The sequence below is a fragment of the Lissotriton helveticus genome, chromosome 1_1 (genome assembly GCF_964261635.1).
Source record: "Lissotriton helveticus chromosome 1_1, aLisHel1.1, whole genome shotgun sequence".
In the NCBI taxonomy this organism is placed as follows: Eukaryota; Metazoa; Chordata; class Amphibia; order Caudata; family Salamandridae; genus Lissotriton; species Lissotriton helveticus.
This window is the reverse complement of record NC_136057.1, coordinates 33,375,392-33,392,453: the sequence shown is the minus strand read 5'-3', so window position 1 is coordinate 33,392,453 and position 17,062 is coordinate 33,375,392. Positions and strand designations below refer to the sequence as shown.

The 17,062-nt window shown below is 43.8% G+C and overlaps 1 protein-coding gene across 1 annotated transcript in view; it reads right to left on the bottom strand.

Moving 5' to 3' along the window:
• Positions 1 to 819: 819 nt before the first annotated feature.
• The window catches only part of LOC144767112 (transmembrane protein 176B-like), an 80,941-nt gene continuing 64,698 nt past the window's right edge, over positions 820 to 17,062 (bottom strand). Inside the window, exon 10 of the mRNA XM_078650717.1 lies at positions 820 to 1,642. Coding sequence (XP_078506843.1) covers positions 1,604 to 1,642 — 39 coding nt within the window. The 3' untranslated portion in view covers positions 820 to 1,603. The remainder of the gene's footprint in view (positions 1,643 to 17,062) is intronic.

Sequence of the window (17,062 nt, the reverse complement as noted above, 5' to 3'; positions counted from 1 at the left end):
TATTACATCAGTTAATTAGACCACTACAAGCATATAAAGGGCTATACAAATTCTAAAATACAAAAGAATACAAAAATATGTTATGTTATATGACAGACAGTAGCTTCCAGCTCCTATTTTTAAATACTCCTGACACCAATTTTAATCTTTGATCAATATTGTAGCTATGAAGCAGAACCCTGTCATTTCTTTTTGGAAATAATTGTAAATGAAATAGGGGGACAAGCTGCATGTTTTTTATGTGGACTAGGCAACCTAAATTTAGTTTGGATTAGAACTCCAGCATACATAGTAACACGTCAATAAAAACCAATTAAAAAAAAATTTAATTGCAAGAGATCCGCACAATGTTGTGAATGGACAATGGTCAGTTATTGGAATAATTAGGTCCCAGTGCCATGGAAATTTAAATAAAGATTAGCATTTTTAAGGGTGGGGATACATTCAAATAGGGATGGATTAAACACTGGGACATAATTAGGATGGATATTATGGAACAAGACGGGTGGATTAGTTACTAATAGTTAGGTTGTAGGTACTGTTCATATTTACAACCTATTGATCTAGAAGATGCCTTAGAAGCAGCCCAAAATGATTTTTGGGGAAAACGGCTTATCGAGATAATCGACAACCCGTTAGACTGTTAAGGAATATGATTTTAGAAGAAAAACAGAGGCGGAGGATATTCTCGACAAATAGAAATGTGGAACAGGAATGGAGTTCAGCTTGGAAGAAACCAACACATTTGAAATAAGCTTTATTAGGGTTGTGAAGTTGGGTAGAAAGCAATTGCATACATGCGGTAAGGTTTCGCGATCGGCTAGGTGAGAAGGCACTAGCTGTGGTGAATTGGACATGTCTACACCACAGAAAATATTAGAGGTAGATTTTTATTTCCAAGGACAAATGTTGAGGGGGAATGGTTCCCTTCAACCCACTCCCCACCTTGATGGGAAGTGTTTGCAATGTGGACTAATTCAGGCTTGAAGGCTGCAAGTGGCCATTTATAGTGACTTCATAGCCAGATCTATCATCACAGGACTCAGGTGCACCATCTGAATGAAGTATGTGGCAAAAAGAATTACAGGAGAGCTTGTGATTTGAGATACAGCATATGAGGGAAATTCCAATACATTTGCAGGTGATTTGCCCAGTCAAATATTAATGACTTGGAATGCTATAAAAAGGATATATAAACAATGTTTTTTATAAAGTTTGGGATTTAAAGGCAAATATAGAATATAATGTATATTCTCTAAATATTGATATATTGGATCAAATATGATAATTTTCTAACTTCATACATTTGTCATCTCAAATATTTTGCAATTTCTGTAATTGTGTAATAAAATATATATAGTTTTATATATATATATAAATATATATATATACATACATACGTACATACATACAAACATACATTCATATATTTGTAGCTGTGTGTTTATTTGTTAAGCAGATAAGGGTTATGGATCACAGATAGATCACGTTAGCCTCACTTCCACGCCTACATGGCGTGAACGTGAGACAAGCACCGAGTAGGGTTCCAGATAGTTCCCACGCTTCAGGGATGCTGCAATTCTTGTGACTGCTAAAGATGGGGCTAACGACCCCTCTCTTCCTTCGCCATCGCCTCTTTACCCTAAAATAGGGGAAAGCAACAAATAAGAAACAGAAGGCTGAAGTTTGACCAGGAGGTAGAGGTCACCATGTGCCTGCATGATCTGAAGACATGCATAGGACTCTCAAATGGTACCAGAGTGCTGAGGTTACAGAAATAGTGATGCATGAGATTTTTAGAGTTCCTGGTAACTAAACACGAGATGAGAGGTGAAGGCTGGACAGTAGGATAGCACGTGACCGAAAACGAAAATGGGTGAATTATTCACAAGGGTGCACATGTAGATTTACCAATATGTAGATTTATTACAACATATAGCCAAGACGAGGGAAGCGGAGGAGTCGTACGGTCCATAACACATCCTCACGAAACAGTAGACCCAACCAAAGCCTGTCACCTTCCTCATAATATACTTGGAGAACCTTTACTTTCTTATATTTATGTTATTCCAAGCCCTAAGTGTCTCCTTCTCAGGACACACAGACCCTAACCCACCTAAATAGAAGGACCTCTTTGGGAGATAGCCCTGGAAACCTCATAACCAACCTCTATACAAGAAACTTATGGACTGTAAGTAATGTCATTGCACTTAAAGTGGAAGCTGAAATGGTCATAACCTCACTTAGTAACTTACTACATAAGGCGATTGCACCATCAATTAACCTATGGATTTTAACTTCTCTCCCCGGGTGGGGGATGAGTTCTCTTTAAAAGGAACCACTCAGCTGTTAAAGAGCAGCACATGCCCAGGACATGGGCATGCAACACCACAATGCCATGTAATTTAATGTTCAAAATAAATGTAAATTAATTTCTAATATTTATCATTAACATAGGACTGGTAAAATTAAATGTTGCAGCACATTTGCTCATCAAATGAAAAGTGTATTAAATAATTAATTTAAGTATATTAATTTAAATAAATAATTTTAAACAACAATTAAAAAACCCTCCCTCATTATTTTTTATTTTATATTTAGTAAATTTTATTATAAGTTGTGTTGATTTACATTTAAGTGTAACAAAAGTATTTTTCTTTTTCATTATGATATTTATTTTAATCTCAAAATAAAAAATGTATATATAAATATATATATTTATATAAAAAAATATTAAAATGTCAAGATCTTTTTTTTGTTATTGAACATTGGTTCCTGTGAGGTGTTTACTCCCCTGTGTTCACTTACCTGTCATTGACCATGTGTAGAGCCTGGCTTACTCCAAGGCTCGGCTGAAGTACATTGAAGCATGTTTTGGGACCTTTAGGGATGTAGTAACTTTAGAAAGGTAGTTTATAAATACATCAGTCTTATTTTGCGTTGGGTGATTTTTGTATTAGCATCTCCACCCGTAAATAACTCACAGGAGAAGCTGAGGGCTCCGCCAGTTGGTTTGTGAATAGCACTGTATAGTACTACGTTGTGAACTATAAAATGCAGTCTGTAAACCGGCCAAGAGGGGGCGCATTTGCAGTGAAGAGGCACCGGCTACAGGGGAAACTATGTTAATTGCCATGTGGTAAAAGAACATTGGGGGCTTTGAAAGGCTATTAGAACATTGGAATGTTGGGAGCTCCATTGCAGACAATGGAGTGCTCCCTGCTTCTACGGACCGGTAAAGGCCCGCAGAGCAACATTCCAATGTTCTGCAAAGGCTTCTCGAAGTTCGAGGGGATTTATATCCCCTCGAGCTTCGAGAACCCTTTGTTTAATTTGTTAGAACATTCTGCCCTCTAGTGGCAGAATGTTCTAATAGCCTTATAGCCCTTCGTAGCAGGGCTATACCGGCTATTAAAGTCCCGCTGTTTCGTTAAAGTCCCTCGCCTTCGGCTCGGGCCTTTAACGATTCAGCGAGCCTTTAATAGCCGGTATAGCCTGCTACGGCGGGCTATAAGGCTATATTGGAGGAGCATGCTGGCAAGTGAAGAGAGATGAGCAGCACAAAGTAAGACTAGCCAGTAGGGTGGTGAGTACGTTAAACTCTAACTGCTGAAACATGCAGAAATTTGCACTTTGACATCCTGATTTAGAAGTCGACGGATGAGTGACTCCGTCACACCAGTGACGGATATCCAGTCGGTGAAATATAAATCCCATTACATCCTATCGGATTTATATTTCGGTGGATGGGATATTCTTCACTATTGTGAGTGATGGAGTAACCCGTCCGCCAAGTTCTAAATGAGGCCCTTAATCATTAAATTGTGCAATAGGAGCACCTCTTATTTACTACGCTTTGAAATGGCAGCAGTGTGGTATGAAGCGCTATAAATACCGGGTGAATTTATTATAATGTAGAATTGGGGAGGAGGGGCTAAGGCTTTTTAAACTCTGTGTAGTCGGTCATCAGAAGCTTGCATTGTCACTGTTTGCTGCCAGCAAGTCTGAGTCATAGGTGGGTGAGGGAAGGACAAACAGGGCACAGGTGGCATCCTAATGCTAGGTGCAGAAGTGACAGAGGACCAGGAAGAGACAGAGGCAGAAGGGTAACGTTTTAGGTACCAGTAAATTTAGCATGATCGAGGAATAGTCCATTTTACTGATGTTGAGCCAGCGATACCTAGTAGAGATGGCGGCACGGTGACAAATGAGAAGAATGCCATTTTACTGCCAAGCTGAAGCCCAAGAATGTGTGCCTAGAAAGGATGAGGATGGGGCGAGGATCAAAAGTGAAGGCAGATAGAATAATGTAAGAAGCAGAGGCTAGGGACTTCAGCCTTGCAATAAACGAGTGATACCAAAAGAAGACATCAGAATTGACTCAGAGGTAACGACAGGTGGAGCACAAATGAACACAATAGAAGGAAATATCATATATAGAACTGTGTAAATGATGTGTGAGATCCACAATCAAATCCCAGATTGAAGCATATGGAAGAGTGGGGAAAAGTCACAGAACTAAACAGAGAAATCATGCGGTGCTACACAGCAACTGCAGAGGGAAGTCATGCGGTGTCACACAGGACCAGGAGCAGATCTAGGAGCCAAGCATGGATACAGTAAAAGCAGCAAGAATGGAGTAAGATGCCACATGATGGATGGAAGTCTGCATCCACTGTTTAATCTCTGGAAATTTAGGAAATATTGGAAGATTTAGGGCCAGATGTACATAGCACTGAGTGCAAAATACTGGTCACAATTTGCAACCAGTATTTTTGCAACCACTGTAGCAATTTGAAAATTGACCTACGAACTAATGGGTTGATTTACAAACGAACGATTCCTAGTGGGTCAAAATTCAATGTGCCTTATGAATATTATTCAGTTAAGTTACAAATTGCGATCCCTTAGGGGCTGATTATGATGCAGCGGAAGCGGAACTGCCCGACAAGCAGTCGGAGGTCCCGCTTCCCAGATTAAGATCTGACCGCCGTGTTGGTGGTCAAATCCTGTATTTTTTCTACTGTGGCTTGTGCTGCCGCTCGTAGCACAAGCTGCATCAGAAAAAATGCAGAGTTCAAACATCTCTGCACCGTATGGCAGGCACCATGTGGTGTCTGACACCTGGTGCAGGGATGATTAGGAGGGCACCTCAGGTGCCCCGTATGCCCCGTAGCAGAGGGCCGGGGAGAAAGGGGCCTTGCTAGGGCCTCCAAAATCACTTTCCGCCTGCCTTTTCATGGCAGACAGACTGCCATGAAAGGGCAGGCGAGAAGCCAAATTGTAATCCCAACAGCGGAGCCGAGGCTGCCATTTTAGGATTACATTTCCGACAACAGCGCCGACTGGCTCTGTGAGACTGTCAGAAGTGGAGCAGAATTCCCCTGCAGGTTTTCTTCCGACCACCAGTATCATGCTGTCGGATGGTTTTCGGTCCAACATCATAATGAGGCCCTAAGAATCACAAGCATCACAGGGATAGTTGGCTGCTGAGATCAACAAACCATTTTATTTTAATGCAACCAGTTTTCTTTAAAGGAAAACTGGATGCATTAATACAAAAAAGGAAAAATATAAGTTCCATTTTTTTTAAGTAGGCAGTGGTCCCTGGGGACCACTGCCTACAGAAAAGGAAAATGCTACTTACTAGTATGCATCTGTTCTTGGCATGTAGAGCTGTAGAGTTGTATACTTTAGCATAGATTGCCATCTGGTGTTGGGCTCGGATGTTTGCAGTTTGATTTTGTCGAAGAAGTCTTTGTAGTGACTGGATAGGTGACTCCTTCTTATGGAGATAGTGCGCCTTGGCATCAACTCTATCTTCAGATTGTTTTTCACCATAAAGGGTGATGATGGAGTTCGGAAAAGAGAGTAGAAAAGGATGGTCATGTTATGTATCTAAGTAAGATAATACTGCAACAGATAAAGGTACCCCGGGAGGTGGGTGGGAGTATACAACTCTACAGCTCTACATGCCAAGAACAGATGCATACTGGTAAGTAGCATTTTCCGTTCGAGGCATATGAGCTGTAGATTATATACTTTCGCATAGACTATAAAGCAGTTCTCTCCCTAGCAGTGACAACCAGTATATGTTGCAGTCGTTTGAAAAAGTGTTCTTAATACAGCCTGGCCCACAGTAGCTTGTTGCTTTGCTTGCACATCTACACAATAGTGTTTAGTGAAAGTATGCAGTGTAGTCCAAGTTGCGGCTTTGCAGATGTCATCTAGAATGCCATAGAAGCCCCTAGTTTGCGTGTGGAATGAGCTCTAGGGGGAATAGCTAATGTGCGTTTAGCTTTGACATAGCATATTTGGATGCATTTAACAATCCACCATGCAATTCCTGTTTTTGAAATGGGATTGCCTTTGTGAGGTGGGGAGTAAGCGACAAAAAGTTGTTTTGTTTTCCTAAAACTATATAGTTCTTTCGATGTAGTAGAGAATGGCTCTTTTAACGTCTAACGTGTGGAGAGCACGTTCTGCTACTGAGTCTGGTTGAGGGAAAAATACTGGAAGTTCAACCGACTGACAAAGGTGTAAGGCAGATACCACCTTAGGTAGAAATTTTGGATTAGGCCGAAGAACCACTTTACCATGGTGTATCTGTAGAAACGGTTCTTGTATGGTTAATGCCTGTAATTCACTAACTCTTCTAAGTGATGTGATACCTACGAGGAAAGCTACTTTCCAAGTAAGGAACTGAAACTCGCATTTGTGCAGCGGTTCAAATGGGGGACCCATGAGTCTGTTGAGGACCATTTTGAGATTACATATGGGAGAAGGTGGAACTCTAGGTGGAATTATTCTTTTAAGTCCTTCCATAAATGCTTTGATAGCAGGTATGCGAAACAATGACAAATGTTGTCTGTATTGGAGGTAGGCAGCAATTGCAGCAAGATGTAACTGTGTACATATGCTAGATTACATTGTTGTAGATGTAAAAGATAACATAATATTTTGAATGGAAGCATCTAGCGGATCAGTCAGTCAGTCAAAATACTTTATTGCGATAACTTAATATCATATAAAGACAATGGCACCATACAAAAGTTATAAAATACATTAGATAAATACACACGTTAAAAGCAGATTAAAGTACCATTCATAATTTCTAAGAATCACATAATCAATGTTAAAATACAAACATTAAAATATAAGAATACAAAACAGTTCCACGACAATGTTTACCATGATTTCAGTTACTAGTATGGTCAAAAGGTACGATTTTTACTCAGTTAATTTCAATATTGGGGTGTTATCATTCACGTTCCTGTTCCGAATCCTAATAGCACTCACTAGAAAACTAGCTACATGAAACATGGTCCTAGGAGTCTGCAATAACTGTAAGTACAGGAGGGCAGGTTTGGCTTGTATAAAACCAGCCTCCTTTAAAATAGGTACAAGAAACTTTCCCCTCACATTTGTGTAATGACCACAAAACATCACAAAATGCATTGTGTTTTGTTCGGAAAACATATCACAGGAGCATGGCAATGCTTTTTCTGGAGTGCTCCATGCAGGGAAAAAAACAAGATTAAAATGTATCAAGTTAAAACGAAATCGGGTTAAGAGAAACCTGTGGTAAGGGTGATTCACAGTATTTAGATAGGTTTCTGGGCCACCATATGAAGACAGGATTAGGCTAGCCCTCACAGTGGGTTTTTTCAATTCCATTTCTTCTCTTTCCAAGCTTAACAATTCTCGCATTGCACCCTTAATTAGTGCAATGTCTTTAGATGTTATCATCTCTGGCGCTGAATATAGCTCAGGTCTCCCCACTTTAGTAAGACTGTCCTTAATGTATCTCAACCATTGTATATTGTTTACTTTATCCAAACATAAACAATCTTTCATTATAGTATGATTCAGGGGTATTTCTTTATTTTGCCATATCCTCATCCACGCTACTAAAGGTGATGTTTTTATCAAGTCTGTGATATAGCCCTCCCCAAGTTCCGCATGTACTATATAAGATGGAGTAGATCGTGGGACGCCAAGGATACATCTTAAAAATTTATTTTCTGTCATCTGAAGGGAGTCCGAGCACCTATATCCCCAGATAGAGCTGCCATAGGATGCGACTGAGATGCATTTAGCCCTATAAATTTTCATCAGAGCTACGATTGGCCTGGCGCCCAATTTCTTCGAAAAACCATGAAGGGCCGACAATGTTCTTGCCAAAGATATTACTCTATTCTTTAGCTGAGGTCCCCAGTTACCCCGTTTATCAAAAGTGATCCCTAGGTAGGGGAAGGTAGCTACTTGACAAAGCTTCTCTTTTCCACAGGAGAAAGTTTTAGTGCATTTTTCCCTAGCGGCACTACCCATTAACATAACCTGGGACTTCTTGGCGTTTATTTTAAGGTCCAATGACCCCATGAAGTTCTCAAAAACGTCCAAGAGACGTTGTAACCCCACCCCAGTGCGTGAGAGTAAGACCGCGTCATCCGCGTATAGGAGTACCGGTATACCCAGCTCCCCTAAACGCGGGATGTCAAGAGTCGCCTCTCTCAATGCCGGTTCCAGGGCATTTATGTATATTGTAAAGAGAAGGGAGGCCAGGATACAACCTTGCCTGACCCCCCTTTCTGAGTTAAAGGGTTCCGTGCACCGCCCCACAGAGGTGACTCTGACTGAGGCTTTAAGGCCCGAGTGCAAGTCCGCCAGGAGGTTAACCAATGCCCTATCCAGACCCATGTCTAACAGGATAGTCCATAGCTTTGATCTGTTTACCAGATCAAACGCTGATGAGAGATCCATGAAACCTAGCTACATGGATCCCTCCCTTGCCTTAGTATATTTCTCCACTAACAGGTGCAGATTGAGGCATTGGTCTAACGTGCTTCTCTTAGGTCTGAACCCATATTGGACATTTGTCAAGACACCTCTATCATTTGCCCACTCATTTAATTTAGCTAAAATGACCCGTCCTAGTATTTTGACTGAGGAGTCAATTAATGAGATGGGTCTATAGCAGGCGGGATCCTGCCTATTTCCCTTTTTAAACACAGGAATAATAATTGATGTTTTCCACGATTCCGGGATGTTTTCATGGCTTAGGGTGTTGAAAACCTTACAAAGCAACTTTGCCCAAAATTTGGGAGCGCATTTAAAAACATCGGCAGGGACCCCATCGGGTCCTGGCGCCTTGTTTTTTAGGGTCAGATATATAGCTTTTTCCACCTCTGCTGGCTCAAAGGTCACTGACTGACACTCAGCTATACGGACAGCAGGTCCCCCCTCAACTCCACCACTATGATGAGAGTAGATTTGACTGAAATGCTTTATCCAACCCTCATCTGGTATGTTAGTCTCAAGCGGGGAGTTCTCATCGCCTGAGAATAAAGGCTGATTAACAATCTTCCAGAATTCCCCACTATTTTTTATGGTGACTGGATCAAGTAGCTGGGACCAGGCTTCCTCTCTCAATTCTTTTTTCCTGTCAACTATTGCTTTTTTATACTTAGCTCTAAGGCTCGTGATAAGTACAGGAACTTTTGGCGTTGCCTTCAAGGCGCTAAGTAGATCACTGTGTGCTTTAGAACATCTTTTATTAAACCATCTTTTGATAGAAGAGGTCTTTGGCTTAGTGCCGGCGGTCAGCTTTAGATCGATCTTAACACAGATGCTACCAAAGGCAAGTACCACTTCACTATTTTGGGCCCCGCTAGATAAACACACGCCCACTTCATCCTCAGCTTCGGACAGTACCTCTCTTAGAAAGGTTTCGGGGACTACTCTGTCCCATTTCAACCTGCGCCCTTGGTCTTTAACTCTGAGGTTTGACCTACCCTTATGTGGGCAATTTCTGATAGAAAATAAATCAGTAATTGCTAGTTCCATGATTACCGGATTATGATCACTAAAAACAGATACCACAGTTATACACTTTAAAACCTTACACAATAAGAATGAGGTTATAAAAATATAATCAATAATGGTGCCGTTGTCTGTTCCTTTAAAAGTGGGGACCCTTTCGCCGCCCACCCCACATCCTGACTCATATAAATTCCACCTAGCTAAGAAATTTTCTAAATACTCCCCCTGCTTGGAATGTTCGAGGTGGATGGGCGAACAGTATGGTGGACCTTCTTCTTCGTTACTGATACACAACATGTTGCAAGGGTGGATATTAAGGTCCCCCAGGAATATGATTTCAAAGGTATTTGAATTTTCACTGTAAGCTGACAAAAAAATGTCCAATGTATCCAGAGATTGCAAAGTACAATCAGTTGCGTTGGAATTATAAAAGTTTATAAATAAAAACTTGGGATGTTCCGGGAGAGATAATTCAACAATAAGACAGTTCTCAGATCCCGAATCACATTGCCTTAAAGATCCCTTTATATCAACTTTAAAAAGACTTAACAAGCCACCCTTGGCTCTGCCTGCGACACTAGTTACTGCCGGAATACAAAAATGGCTATATCCATCCAGGGAAAAACTATCACATGGATCCCAAGTCTCTTGGAATGCAATAATGTCAAACATTCTTATCGTGTCAATCCATTCTTCATTTCCCAATTTTGCCTTAATTCCTGCTACGTTCCATGTGGCTATTCTAAGTGCAGGAACTAAGGATTCAACATTGGTACTATGTTTTGGTAAGAGTCAATCATTTTCCTCCATTGGGCGTAGGGGGGTATATCGATTAGACAGTTGTAAGGGTTGCACAAAAGGGTTATACTGTCTATCCATACGTTGGCAGTATCGATCCTGCCTACTTGCATGTTGATGACTACTTTCCGTATAACAAGGACAACCACTCCCATAACAAAAAACAGGATTGTTAGACTGGGCCAGTTGAGGTGTCCTACTATTAGTGAGATGGTTATAAAAGAACCCAAGTGGCCGTGCACACACATTACTAACCCCTAATGGTAGAGAGGCTGCCCTGAGGAGGACTGTCGCCACATGTTGCGGGTGCTTAAAGGTCACAATAATGCAGTCCCCGCTAGTGGTCTTCCTAGAATTTCCTACCCAACTAACTCGCTCTCTTGATATTATGTCGTTGGCAAAGGCATGTGGGTAACCACAGTTCTTTCCTAGCCACGCCATGGATTTGTTTTTTAATGCTTCATGAGTTTCTAGCCTAGAATCTGTAAGCTGTGAATCCACTTCCGGGACATTGGTTAAAACTACTGTGTATGGAACACACTCAGGAGGTAAATTAGCTACAGCTCTTTTCTTTGGGGCGGTTCTTCCACCTCTATTCCCCCCCGTGTTATTATTTTGATTGCCAGAATTCGATGTTAAAGGCTGGTTCGCTAATACTAATGATTGGGGTTGGTGAGGTGGTGTAGGACTAGCACGCAGGTTTGTTTGGGGTATGGGTGCAGGTTTAATGGTTGATGGTACCTTTCCTCCCTCTCTCCCCTTATTAGTGCTGCAGCCTTCAACTCTCACCAAATTGTTAGGTTCCTTTGGAATCCTTTGTGGTTTGATTTGTGTTATGTGAGAGTTTAAAATTTCTCCAAGTCTTGTAACCTCCAACATGACCTCATCTAATTTTGCTGCCAAGGGTTTAATTAAGAGCTCCAATTTGGCCTCCATGATACCCGCCAACAGCTCTGTGTAGGCAGGGGTCATAGGTGTAACATCATTACTACCAATATTTATACTTTCTGGCAAGGCCCCTGAGGTTGTCGGTATGCTCCTTACAGACTTTGCTTTTCTGCCCCCTCCCCTTTTTGCCTGTGTCTTTCTGCAAGCCCTCACCGGCCTCGCACTCCCTCGTACTGGTGACTGCTCCGTGTATGAGGTATCTGAAGTGGCTAGGGGCCTAGGCGAAATGATCGATGGCGTGCAAGATCTTATTTCTAGTGAATCTTCCCCGTCTATCACCCTTTCTACTGGAGGAACATCAATAAAGCTGCCACCAAGTGAGTCTGGATTGAGGCTAAGCCCCGACCCAGAAGCAGCTACAGGGGATTTAGGGCTTGTTGGTAGAGCCTGCGGGCTTAGCCGGTTTAAAGACAATCGCCTTTCTTTATTAATTTTGGTAACTACCTTAACTAGGTAGTTATCCATTGTCCTGGTCTCAGGGGAAATTTTTACAGCCCTCGATTTAGACATTGCCCCTAGTTATATTGACCTATTTGAAAATGCTCACAGATTTGACCGAAAGAACTTAGGTACAGTCACTAGAGTTTACAGAAGAGGGAGCTCACAGTTTGTATCGTCCAGCGAGGATGATCCAGGGTCCGTGGCCCATCCCGGCCTCCTCCGGCCCCGGACGGCCACAGACGGCCCGCCCTCTGCCCGGGCTCCGCCCGGCGCGCGTCCGCGATGCGGAGCGGGCCTCCTCCTTTTACAGCGCCTCCGGGCACGTGGTGACGGGAAGCGGCTGGGCTGGGCTCGCAATGCCTGCTGGGAGCTGCAGTTCCACCCCACAGCAGCCGTGCAGGTGATGAGCACCGGCGGCGGGAGGAGCTGTCAGCGTCACGGACCCAGCGGCACCAGTGGCGGCAGCAACGGTGACCCTCCGGCGTCAAGGTAGGTATGCCAAAAATGTCCCCCGCTCTCCAGTGAGAGCCTCCTCCTTTTACAGCGCCTCCGGGCGCGTGGTGACGGGAAGCGGCTGGGCTGGGCTCGCAATGCCTGCTGGGAGCTGCAGTTCCACCCCACAGCAGCCGTGCAGGTGATGAGCACCGGCGGCGGGAGGAGCTGTCAGCGTCAGGGACCCAGCAGCACCAGTGGCGGCAGCAACGGTGACCCTCCGGCGTCAAGGTAGGTATGCCAAAAATGTCCCCCGCTCTCCAGTGAGAGCCTCCTCCTTTTACAGCGCCTCCGGGCGCGTGGTGACGGGAAGCGGCTGGGCTGGGCTCGCAATGCCTGCTGGGAGCTGCAGTTCCACCCCACAGCAGCCGTGCAGGTGATGAGCACCGGCGGCGGGAGGAGCTGTCAGCGTCAGGGACCCAGCGGCACCAGTGGCGGCAGCAACGGTGACCCTCCGGCGTCAAGGTAGGTATGCCAAAAATGTCCCCGGATCTATTTTGTTATTTGTACAATAAATGATAAATTGCTTCCACTTTGCTGCATAGCATGCTCTAGTAGTAGGACATCTAGCCTCCTTAATGATGTTCATGCAGTCTGGCGGGAGATTAAAGTAGCCAAACTCTAGGACTTCAGGAGCTAGATTTCAAGATTGAGTTGATTGGTATCTAGGTGCCTTATCTCTCCATGGTTCTGAGTGAGGAATTTGGGGGAGAGGAGGAGCTTTTGATGAGGCACCACTGAAAGTTCCAACAGGGTTGTGAACCATGGTTGGTGCGCTCATGTTGGAGCAACTAGGATCTTTGTGAGGGAGTGTTGTTTAAGCTACCGAACCAGTAACAGAATGAGCGGGAGAGGGAGAAAAGCATATGCAAATCTGCCTGACCCTTTCATCCATAGTGCATTGCCTTTGGACAATATTTGTGGATACCTGGAGGCGAAGCTTGTGCATTTAGCGTTTTGGTGTGTGGTGAACAGATCTATATCTGGATGACCCCACATGTGAAAGAATGGGAGAAGAATTAGAGGATGAAGTTCCCATTTATGGATCTGCTGTGTTTGACGAATGAGTAGATCTGCGATCTGATTGTGTACTCCTGGTAGATATTCTGCGAGGAGGTCAAATGTTTTGAGGAATGGCCCATCTCCATATGCTTTGTGCTAGTTGTGAAAGCTGAACAGAATGTGTCCCCCCTTGCTTTTGTATGTAATACATTGCTGTCATGTTGTCTGTACAAATTAAGACAGCTTTGCTGATTAGCAAAGTTGAAAGGGCTTTAGTGCTAGAAAGATTGCCAGTAACTCCAGGTAAACTTTTTTTGTTGATGGGTCCATATACCCTGAACGGTTTGGTTTTGGAGATGAGCTCCCCATCCGGTGAGCGATGCGTCTGTGGTTAGAACTATTTGTGGAACCGGGTCGAGGAATGGCCTCCCTTTGGATAGGTTTTGTGTGTTCCACCACTGCAGAAAGCGATGTGTGCTGCTGTCCACCAACACTAGATGTGTTAACTGACCTTGAGTTTGGTTCCGCTGATGTGCTAAACATTCCTGTAGGGGACGCATTTGAAGTCTTGCATAAGGAACGATGAGGATGCAAGAGGCCATCATCCCGCCTAGCTGCATGAACACTCGAGCTGGAAGAGAGTGTTGGGGGTTGGAATTTTGATATGAGAGCTTGCATGCTGTCTAACCTGACTGGATTGGGGTATGCAAGGGCTTTTGAGGTATCTATTGTGGCACCTAGATACTGAATGATGTGAGACGGTTGAAGGTGTGACTTGGGTAGCTTTATTGTGAATCCCAAGTCATCGGAGCAGCTGGATTGTTCTGTGTGTATTGTCTATACAGTTTGTTTGTGACTTGGCTTTTATGAGCAAGTCGTCGAGATAAGGAAACATGTGAATGTGTTGTCTGCGTAAATGAGCTGTGACTACAGCAAGACATTTTGTGAAGACTCGGGGTGCTGTAGTCACTCCGAATGGGAGGACTTTGAATTGGTAGTGCTGTCCACTACAAACCATAGATATTTTCTGTGAGCGGGGTGAATGTGAATATGAAAGTAGGCATCCTTGAGGGCTAGAGTGGCAAGGAAATCGCCCTGTTGGAGCAGTGGGAGTACCTGTTGGAGAGTGATCATGTGAAAGTGGTCCGACTGTATGTAGAGATTTAAAGGTCGGAAGTCTAGTATTGGTCTGAGAGTACCGTTTTTCTTTGGGATTAGAAAGTAAAGGGGATAAACCTCTGTTCCTTGATGAGATAAGGGAAATGGTTCTATTGCGTGTTTTTGTAATAAGGAGAGAACCTCTTGTTTTAACAATGTCAGATGTTCTGTGGACATCGGACGTTGTTTGTGGGGTATGATTGGGGGAGATGAAGTGAGTTCCAGGCAGTAACTGTACTGGATAATTTGTCTTACCCACTTGTCTGTGGTGATGGAATTCCAGACAGGTAGGAACTGTGAGAGTCTTCCCCCAACTGGAGTGGAATGGTCGGTGAGAAGTGGAGGGAAGTCACTATTTTGTAGTAGGAGAGGTGCGGGTATAATTACTGCGGCCTCTACCATTGTTGTTGTTGCCTCTATAAACCCCTCTGAAATAGCCTCTGCTAGGAGAGGTTTGAGTAGTGTTTTTGTAGGTGGAGGAGGTTCCATCCCAATAGATATAGAGGCGACGAAAGGAACCTCTACTGGTTGTTGCCTGTAGGGCTCCCATGAACTTAGCAGGTTCTTAGTCCTTCTTCATTTATTCCAAATATGTGTCTACAGTGGGTCCAAATAAGTGTTCTTGATCAAAGGGTTCATTAAGAATTGTGGACTGCAAATCTTGATTAAACCCAGATATACTACGCAGCCATGCGTGTCTGCGTAGTAGAACGCTTGTGTTAACTGCACGCGACGCTGTGTCGGCAACATCAAGAGCACACTTTATAGAAGTGTTTGAGATTCATTTTCCCTCTTGTATGAGGTCATTAGACTTAGCTATACTGATCGGGAAGATGTTGTATGAGCTTTTCAAGCTCATCGTAATGAGCCCTATCATACCTGGCCAGTAAAGCTTGGGTATTGGCAATGCGCCAGTGATTTGCTGCTTGTGAGGGAAAGCGTTTGCCTGATGCGTCTAATAATTTAGACTCTTTATCTAGAGGTGGGGCATACCCTGATGCCTGGATATTTGCATGATTACGTGCATTAGACACCAGCAATGGATGTAGAGGGAGCTGTGCTTTAATATAAGCTGAATTGTTGGGAGCTGGCTTATATTTTATCTCAGTTCTGGGGTTGAGAACTGTAGCCCTGACGGGATCTTTAAAAATGTCAGGTGCATGTTTTACGATACCCTCTAACATAGGAAGAATGCTTGTTGATTTTTGTGACTGTGTGAAAGTCTCTTCCTGTGGGTCTCAATTTAATTCTACCCCAGGATATTGTGCAGCTCTGTGTATGAGCAGTGCAAAACCTATGTTATCATCTGGGGGGATGACCTAGGTGGGTAGGTGTCTGGATCGGGGACACCTGGGACATCTGGTGGATTATCATAATCCTCCCAAAGATCCGTTGGCGGAAGAGTAGTTTCATCATCATTATCCTCTTGTGGGTTTTCATCCCCACCCCCAAGGTGATCATCATCATCATATTGTGGTGTAGGTGAATATGGAAGCACTGAAAAGTGTGCTGGTGAAAGTGGTGTAGTGGGGATATTAGGAGGAGAGAGAGGTCTGACTGGAGCAGCTCCCATGTCTCTCTTCTTTAAGGGTACTTTGGGTTCTTCTGGGGTGTCCAAAGGACTCTTTTTCTGATAGAATTGTTTTGACCAGGTTTAGGGTCAGTATGAAGGGTTTTATGTTCCGGGTCCACTGGATCTAGTTGAAATAGGTCTTCTAATCCAGTATCCTTGTTCGGCACCAATGATTTTGGTTGTTTTGGCCTTGATTTCGAAGCTTTACGAGGGATCTTTGCTTTGGAGGAGCTGTGGAGTCCGAGGACTTTTTCGGCTCAGAGGATGTGTGGTCTTTTTTGCGGCTCTGTGGATTTATCGGCTACGAGAATTTGTTGTCTTTTTTCGGCTCAGAAGATTTGCTCTTTTTTGGCTCTGATGGTTTGTCCTGATGGTGTTTTGGTGCAGAATGTTTGAGTTTCGGTGCTGACGATGGTAGTTCGGTACCAATGCGTGGCTGGCCCGGTCCCTAGTCACCTGGAGGCTTGTCTTTGGACTTCAGAGCAGAGCAGAGCCCGAAGGCGGGGCATCAGAAGTTCTATCACGGTGTCGACCTGAGCCGGAAGGCGAAGGTGTTACCGAAGCCTTATGCTTTTGGGAAGAGATAGGGATGTCGATGTCAGTACTCACGATTCGTTGCCCTGGAGTAACCGTCTCATCTTCTGCCTCTGATTCGTCAGCCTCGGAGACACTGATGTCCCTATTTTCCGGTTCTGGTTCTTGTTCCTCTGGAGCATCGGGCCTGCATTGAAGATGTCGTCCGGCACTGAGGTAGTGGATCGAGAGATTACGTGACGTCGAGCCCAGCGATCACGTATGGTTTTCTTCTATCGGAATGAAGCGCTGGCC